The sequence below is a fragment of the Saccopteryx bilineata genome, chromosome 3 (genome assembly GCF_036850765.1).
Source record: "Saccopteryx bilineata isolate mSacBil1 chromosome 3, mSacBil1_pri_phased_curated, whole genome shotgun sequence".
In the NCBI taxonomy this organism is placed as follows: domain Eukaryota; kingdom Metazoa; phylum Chordata; class Mammalia; order Chiroptera; family Emballonuridae; genus Saccopteryx; species Saccopteryx bilineata.
In genome coordinates this window covers 307,403,980-307,412,359 of record NC_089492.1, presented here as the reverse complement: position 1 = coordinate 307,412,359, position 8,380 = coordinate 307,403,980, and the positions used below count along the sequence as shown (strand labels likewise).

The following is an 8,380-nucleotide window of genomic DNA, read 5'->3' as shown; positions in this document are numbered from 1 at the left end:
TGCAATTACCATCAAAATCCCAATGTCATTATTTAAAGAAAGAGGACAAAAAATCATCAGGTTTGTATGGAACCATAAAAAAATCCCAGATAGCCAAAGCAATCCTGAGAAAAAAGAACAAAGCTGAAAGTATCACACTACCTAGCTTCAACTTATATTGCAGTCACAATAATCAAAACATCATGGTATTGGCTGAAATACAGACATACAGACCAATGAAACAGAATCGAGAGACCAGAAGTAAAACCACATATATATGGACAAATCATCTTTGACAAAGGAGCCAAAAACACACAATGGAGAAAGAAAGCCTCTTCAATAAGTGGTGCTGGGAAAATTGGAAAGCCACATGCAAAAGAATGAAACTTGACTACCGTTTGTTTTCTGGCACAATAATTAATTCGTAATGGATCAAAGACATAAATGTAATATCTGAACTATCAATTACATAGAAGAAAACATAAGTACTAAGCTCATGGACCTTGGTCGTAGAGAACTATTTATGAATTTGACCCCAACGGCAAGGGAAGTAAAGGCAAAAATAAGTGAATGAGACTATATCAAACTCAAAACCTTCTGCACAGTAAAATAAACTGACAACAAAGTAAATAGCCAGCCAAATTAATGGAAGATGATAGTTGCAAACAAGAATTCCAATAAGGGGTTAATATCCAAAATATATAAAGAACTCACAAGGCTCAGCAACAAACAAGCAAACAATCCAATTAAAAAATAGGTAGAGGACCCGAACAGACACTTCTCCCAAGATGACATACAAATGGTCAACAGATATATGAAAAAAAATGCTCATCTTCACTAGCTATTCAAGAAATGAAAATCAAAACGACAATGAAATATCACCTTATACCTGTTAGATTTGCTATTATCAATAAGACAGATAATAAAAAGTGTTGGAGAGGCTGTGGAGAAAAAGGGACTCTCATTCACTGCCGGTGGGAATGTAAACTGGTACAGCCATTATGGAAGAAAGCATGGTGGTTCCTCAAAAAATTAAGGATAGAACTACCATGTGACCCAGCAATCCCTCTACTGGGTATCTACCCCCATAACATGAAAATGTTGGTTGGAACATAACGACACATGCACCCCCATGTTCTTCACAGCATTATTCACAGTGGCCATGACATAGAAACAACCAAAGTGTCCCTCGATAGAGGGTTGGATAACAAAGATGTGGTACATACATACAGGGGAATACTTCTCAGCCATAAGAAACAATGACATATTGCCAATTACAACATCATGGATGGACCTTGAGAACATTATACTGAGTGAAATAAGTAAATCAGAAAAAGCTAAGAACTATATGGTTTCACACATAGGTGGATGTAAAACTGAGATTCGTGGACAGAGATAAAAGTGAGGTGGTTTTCAGGGAGAGGTGGATGTGGGTAAGGGGATTAGGGATAGGGAGAAAAGAAGGCCAAACATACGGTGATGAAAAATGATTTGACTTTGAGTGATGGGTATACAGCACAGTCAACAGTTCAAATGCTATGGAAATGTTGACCTGAAACCAGTGAACTCTTATTGATCAATGTCAACCCTGTTAAATTTTATTTTCTAAATAAAATTTAAAAAAATAACAAATAAAAATAAATAAAATTGGTGCCCCTATAGAAGGGACCTCGGATAGCACCGTCACCCCTTCTCAATGTATGGACACTTGAGAGCATGCTGCCTATGATCCAGGCAGTGGGCCCTTCTCAGATGCCTAATGCGTCTGATCTGTGATCCTACACTTCACAGTTTGAGAACTGTATACATTTCCACAGTCTGTTAGCCACTCAGTCTATAACACTTTGTTGTAGCAACGGCACAGACTAGACATAGACAGACACCCGTGGCAGCTCAGAGAAATCGCTGGGTGAGACTAGCATATATTTATCTAACTGAAACCTTCATGAAGATATGGAGCATTTCCGTCATTCTAGAAAGTACCACCCACAATGCCCTTCCACCTCAGTCCCAGGGCTCTCAGCCTACCATGCTTGTGTACGGGTGGGAGGAGTTGGGTGGTGCCCCAATGCACTGACTCTTACTGTGCCTACCAAGCTTCCATTCATACTCATAAATACGTGTCACATCATTTAGTGTTTGCTCTTAGAACAAATTCCAGAGAACGTAAATGGTTGTTTAAAGAACTACTGGTCACAAGTTATGCTTGTTTGACTGGGCAGCAAGCCCACGGAGCACCTCGTACTACCATTTCAGAAGTGGAACCAGCAGCATTTTTCTGAAAGCCACAACTGGAAATGATGTCAGCGTCCATCAGCTGGCGAATGGATGAATAAAATGTGGTGTGTACGCCTACAATGCAATAATATGTAATAATTGAGAACAACAGACAATCATATTTAATTAAGACAATAAAGTTTATTAATTCAAAAATTACTCCTCCATAAAAATGTCTTATCAACACCAATGTAAACCAAAGTTTTGCAGCCAAAGATCAGCTGGGAGAACTTGCCACCAGCATACCAGCATTACAAAAAAATATACGAGAAGATCTTCAGGTTAAAGGAAAAGGACAGTAAAGGAGAAATGGAGGGAGATGGTGGAAGGGGATCTTGCAGTTATAACATAAATAAGAACTAGGGATGCAATGTGCACCTTCATGACCGTAGCTAACAGTGCTGCACAGGATGTAGCAAATTGTCAAGAGAGTAAATCCAGATTTGTCATCACAGAGAGAAATATTTTTTCTTTTTTACTTTCTTTATGTTTTTGCATCTGTCTGATAATATAAATGCTGCCTGAACTTATTGTAGTAATGACTTCATAACACATGAAAATAAAATCATCATGCTGAGCGTCTTAAACTTACACCCTGGTGTATGAGCATACATTTTCAATAAACCTGGAGGAAAGAAAACTGAAAGTATAAGTAACTTGAATGCATACACAAAAGTAAAGAGCAGTTGAGCACGTTAGTATGTGGATAAATAATAAAGAGTGCTGACTGCAATTTAGAAAATCACTGTAAAATGGACTGTTTATAAAAATAATCTATTATGGGATGTATAGCAATATATTATGGGGTTGAACTGTAAGCTTTTCAGAAGCACATTTAAGAAAAGCACACAGAAAGGAAATAATACATAGAGTTTATTCAAATTAATACTAACACTGTTATCTCTCTCCTCGCGTGCCCTCCATCACTGAGCGAGAACCATCAGGAGAGTCCTGTAACCAGAGGTGAAGGGCGTCTCTGAGAGGACAAGGACAGAGTCATCCAGCGCCTCCTTGCTCCCCTGAGCTGTGCCGAGTGGGCATCGGGACACAGTGGTTACATGGATCCTCATCCACCTGCCAGGGCCCTGGAGCCCAGACCTCAGCACCACCTTGAGGACGGGGCTCAGTCACTCCTCACGGACTTCTCCCCTGGGAGCCCCTAACCTGTGGGGAAAACAAGATCTGAAATGAGGAACTAGCTCTGTGAAGGGTTTGCTCTGGAGAGAACGAGATGTGTGAAGCCACCGATGTGTCTCCAAATCTAATACACCTTGAGAAACCGTCTCACCTGGAGTAGTAGATCCAGGTGAGGCCATAGGTGAGGAGGAAGCCAGTCCCCATGAGGGTTCCCCTGAGCACGGTGAGGGTCAGGGGCCAGAAGTCCTGCTGCTCCTCACAGACCTGGGGGCAGGTAGGGGAAACACCTGGGGGAGAGAGAGAGAGGTAGAGGTATGAGTTTCCTTAGGTCCTGATAAATGCTCCCTCAGCACAGAGGTGTCCTGCTAGCACTCACCCTGCACAGCGAGGCTCAGGGAGACGTGGTAGGAGATCCGTGGGTGCTGAGCTCGGCAGGTGAACTCCCCTCCATCTGCCAAGACCACCTGGGGCAGCTCCAGGACCCCGGGATCCCAGGCCTTGGAGGGGCTCAGTGTCACACTCCCCCGAGACCAGCTCAGCCTGGCAGGAGGGTTGCCATCCGTTTCACAGACCAAGCGCAGGGACTGTCCCTCCTGGACTCGCAGGGAGGTGGCATTGCCCAGGACCTCGGGGACTAAGGGGACAGAGAGAGCAGGAAGGGCAGGGCTGGGAGGCCCTTACCTTATCTGCCCACCCACAGACTAAGGAATAAAACAGTGTGAATGATCAAGCCCCAAGCAAGGGATAGTAAGGGTCATGACCCATGTCATGAGGTGAGGTAAGGACAGGCAGCCTGCTGTCCCCAGGGCAGGGACAAGGGCATCTGAGAAAGTGTGATCTCCAGACATGGGGAATACCTCCTACATGGGAACCCTGACGTGTGACATTGCACAGAGGTGCTGATACATGTAGGTCTGACCGTTGGAGGCTCACACACAGATGATGTTCTCAGCCTCTCCCCAGAGGGGTGAGGGAGCCATGGTGCGTATTCAGCAGGGTAGAATAGGGTCACAACTGGCTTACGTAGAGTTCTTTGTGGGGCTCAAATTGTAACAGGCTGGATGGGGACACACAGGAAGCTGTGGTCATAGAGGAGGCTCTTCCAGGTTCAGGTTGCCTTCCTGTCCAGGTGAGAGAGTTCTGAGGCCCAAGCAAAGGGGCGAGGGGTGTGCCCGTGAAGTGCTGGGGGTTTGACTTTTGAAACGGTTCAGGAAGTCACATTTGTCAACAAAGTGAGTCATGGGGAGAGTTGGGTGAACGCAGAATGGCTAAGGTGACTCTCAGGACATTGAGTCAGGCTCCTGAGGCAGGATGCCCCCCACCACGAGGGGGAGCAGAGGGCACTCGGGTGGTTGGGACAGCACAGAGTTAGTGGGTCTTCAGGGCAGAGGCAGGATGGAAACACCAGGGTGGACGGGCTCACCCGAGGGACTGGGCAGGAAGTGGCTGGTAACCGGGCACCGGCTGTGGGCTCATCTCCTCGTAGGAGACGGAGCTGGCACAGTCAGGGAGAGGGGAGGAGTGAGGAACAAATGTCACAGGAATGTGAGGGAGATAGGAGGTCAGGGTCAGGGAGAAACCAGAGGTGACAGAGAAGGGTCAACTAGGAATTCATGAGACCTAGAGAGTCCCAGCAGGGGACAGGTCGGGGGCAGGACAGACTCAAATGTCACGCGTGTTCATTCTGCTCTACTATACAACATGGGCCACATCAGACCCCAGACCTCAATTCACCCAGGGCCTCTCCCACCTGTGCTGTTTCCCCAGAACACACAGACGGTCACATTCCGTGGAGCATCTAGAAGAGAAGTGAGTAATCAGCCACCTGCGGTGTGATGGGCTGGTCGTGAGCATGAGGTGGGTGCGGGTGTTCTCTCCACCTTCACCCCAGCCACACCTCCAGGGACACTCCCCATGTATTCTCCACCCAGGGTCGGCCCCCTCCCCAACAGCTGATGCTTTCAGGGTCCAAGTGTCCTGGCCAGGCACTCACAGGACACGTTGAGTTGGATGGTCTTCTCCCAGATCTCCCCGCCTTGCAAGGTCACTCGACAGGTGAGGTTGGCTCCATGGTCCTGAAGTGTTGGTGTGAGAGTGACCACTGAGGAGTCGGGAGTCTGTGGATCCAGGGAGGTGAAGTTGACCCCGACCCAGGAGAAGACCGGTGGTGTCTCCCACTCACAGGCCCACGGCACCGTGCAGGTAACGTTGTTGGGGTGGCCAGCTTCTAGGGTGCCATGGAAATCTATGTCAGGTGTCCTTGTCAGAGCTGGAGAAGAGAGAGACAGAGACCCGGGCACTAGAGGTGGGGGCTCCTAGTGTGCCCCTAACAGCAGCCTCTGCCTCTGACTTTCCCCAGCATCCTTTTGCCCTTGGACACCTGAATCCATCCCAGAAAGAGAAGAAGGGGTTCCCCCTCAGTCATGGAGCCCACGGGACCCATCCACGTGTCCTCTCCTTGACCCCGTTCCTTACTTGTCACATGCACAGAGACATGGGTCTTTCTAAAATCATATCTTGCATAGGACCCTCTCTCCACCCTAAAGAAGTATGTCCCTGTGTCCCTTCTCTGTGCATCTCTGATGTACAGGGAGCAGCTGTAGGTCTGGGGGTTCCCGAGGAGCTGGAATCGGCCCTTGGTCTCCTTCTGCACCCTACGACCTGGGTTATTTGTGGCCACTGGGTCATCCTGGTTTGTAATGGCATGTTTCCGGAACCAGTAGCCAAAAGCTGGGGTGGAGTCAGTCCAGTTTTTTTTGGGGTAGGAGACGTTGCAGGGCACGTAGACACACAGGCCCTCCTGCACTGTCAGGGACTCCTGCACCTGCAGCTGGAATCCTGGGTCCTGAGCCAGACACCCTGCGGGGAAAGAAATGTTAGCCACAGCCCGTTCCCAGCCCACACGCTCTCCCCTCGGGCACTCACCTGCCCACAGCAGGGGCAGCAGCAGCGGTAGCATCTCTGGAGAGTTTCTGGGCTCCTGTGGGTGAAAAATTAAAACAAGGCAACGGGAGGGGTGCTGAGGGGAGCAGGACTCACGGAATCTAGGGGTCCACGTGGGACCTCTCCGTCCACGAAGGGGAAACTCAGAGATGAAGCTTATTCCCACTGTGCACAGAGCAGACAGGCACTTCAAAACACAGCGACCCTGGAGATTTGTCCACAGATTAGCTCAGGGTCTTCCCTACAGAACCAGAGCAGGATCAAAATTCTGAGGACATCTGATGATGTGACATAGGCGTCTCTTAAGATCCTCATGTCCAAGGGTTTGTTTTTTTTTGGTTTTTTTTTGTTTTTTTTGAGCACTAATTTTTACAGCCAGGAGCTTTAAACACTCAGAGGTCAAAGCCACATCCAGACTCCCAAGTTTTTGTCCCTGCAAGGTATAGGATTCGTTCTGGTCTGTGTGAGAATTGCAAGAAGAAGATACAAAGGGTCTTAGCTGGAATGAAGGAAGCCTCTATCCACCATCGATCCATCCAACCATTCATCCATCCATATATACATCCATCTGTCCATCCAACCATTCACCCATCCATGCATACATCATCCATCCATCCATCCATCCATCCATCCATCCATCCTTTTATCCATCCATCCATCCATCCATCCATCCAACACTCAGTGAGCATCTCAGTGCTGGATGGCGGGAGACAAACATGGACGTACCTGGTCATGCTGTGAGATGCTCCCCACGTCGTGGTGTCAAATTTTCCTCTCAAATACAGCACCATCAAGCTATAGAGCTGCAGTCCCGGGTGAATTAAGCATATATCCTATTAAAATGCTGGGTATGTTCTGTAAATATGAATGTGTATTTTTTTTCTTTTTTGTAATCTAGCTTAAAAAGAAAAAAAAATCTTTTCAAGTTGCAAAACTGAAAACTCTAGACCCACTAATCAACAACGTCCCATTTTCCTGGTCAAAATGAAGGCGACTTCAACACAGGCATCTTAGGACCTAATGACAGAGCTCTCACACTCTGTGTGATCCTGAGACCCCAGAAAGGTGTCTGTCTTTACAACGGAGCTCTGTGGCTGTCACAGCCCCACCTCTTGTCATTCTCTTCTGCTCTGTAAAAAGGCTTCCTGCTTTTTCTTCTGTGTCTCTGTATCCGTTGGTCACTCTCCAGTAGATATCAAAGTATAATCCTTTCTATTTTCCAAATAAATCTTTCTGGGCGACAGAACACCTGGTCAACACCCTCCACATTCCAACCACTGGCAACCACCATTCTTCTTTCTGTCTCTGGGAGTCTGACTATTTTCCATACCTCATGTAAATGGAATCATATAATACTTGTCTTTGCTTTGACTTGTTTCTTTTACAGACCACGCGTTTTCAAGGTTAATCCACGTGTTAGCAAGTGACAGAATTCCCTTCCTTTGTAACTCTGAATGATATTCTATGGCTGTATGTACCGCTCTGTTTCTCCATTCCAACATGAGCACCTGTGTTGCCTGCCCCCTTGTGGCTGCAGTGAATAATGCTGCTCTGAATATCAGTGTATCTTTGAGAGTCCCTGCTCTCAATTTGTAGAAGATATACCCAGAAGAGGGATGGCTGGATTGTATATTTTTTCGACTCTTACTGTTTTGAGGAAGTGCCATATTTTTATCATCCCTCCATTTTCCCCCCTGACTTCTGTCCTCACCATTCAGTAGCTGCACACAGTAACATCTGCAGTCTGGGCCCCTCTCCTGATTTTCAGACACTCACTCCCACCTCTCAGGTATCAAGTGACAACTCAGAATACATGTCACCCTCAAAACCCTCCTCCCTGAACCCCGCACACTGCACAGCCCCCCCATCCAGGTGTCAGGAAAATACTCCAGCACCATCTCTACCTCTCTCTGTTCCTCACTCCCCACTTCCACTAGAATATCGGTGGCCTCAACCTGCAGAACACACCCTCCTGCCTGCACCGTGTCCCTGGTCCCGGGCGCCATCACGTCCTGCCTGGACCAGCCCGTCCTGCCTCACAGCT

At 47.3% G+C, this 8,380-nt stretch overlaps 1 protein-coding gene across 1 annotated transcript; it reads right to left on the bottom strand.

Moving 5' to 3' along the window:
• Window positions 1-2,441: 2,441 nt before the first annotated feature.
• LOC136329275 (sialic acid-binding Ig-like lectin 14) lies at window positions 2,442-7,445 on the bottom strand. Its single transcript, XM_066265254.1, has 8 exons — window positions 7,063-7,445; window positions 6,319-6,373; window positions 5,869-6,252; window positions 5,387-5,662; window positions 5,144-5,191; window positions 3,770-4,027; window positions 3,545-3,680; window positions 2,442-3,420 (listed from the first exon to the last, which is right to left on the bottom strand). The coding sequence occupies exons 2-8, from the start codon at window positions 6,350-6,352 to the stop codon at window positions 3,384-3,386; spliced, it is 1,173 nt and encodes a 390-aa protein (XP_066121351.1). The 5' UTR covers window positions 6,353-6,373; window positions 7,063-7,445; the 3' UTR covers window positions 2,442-3,383.
• Between the last annotated feature and the right edge of the window lie 935 nt (window positions 7,446-8,380).

Bases quoted from the DNA above. Each gene is read 5' to 3' on its own strand.
- LOC136329275 (XM_066265254.1), bottom strand. From the start codon at position 6,352: ATGCTACCGCTGCTGCTGCCCCTGCTGTGGGCAG. The intron at 5,663-5,868 runs GTAAGGAACGGG...TCTCTTCTCCAG, and splicing joins TGTCTCTGTGCATGTGACAA to CTCTGACAAGGACACCTGAC. The intron at 5,192-5,386 runs GTGAGTGCCTGG...CTTCTCTTCTAG, and splicing joins CATCCAACTCAACGTGTCCT to ATGCTCCACGGAATGTGACC.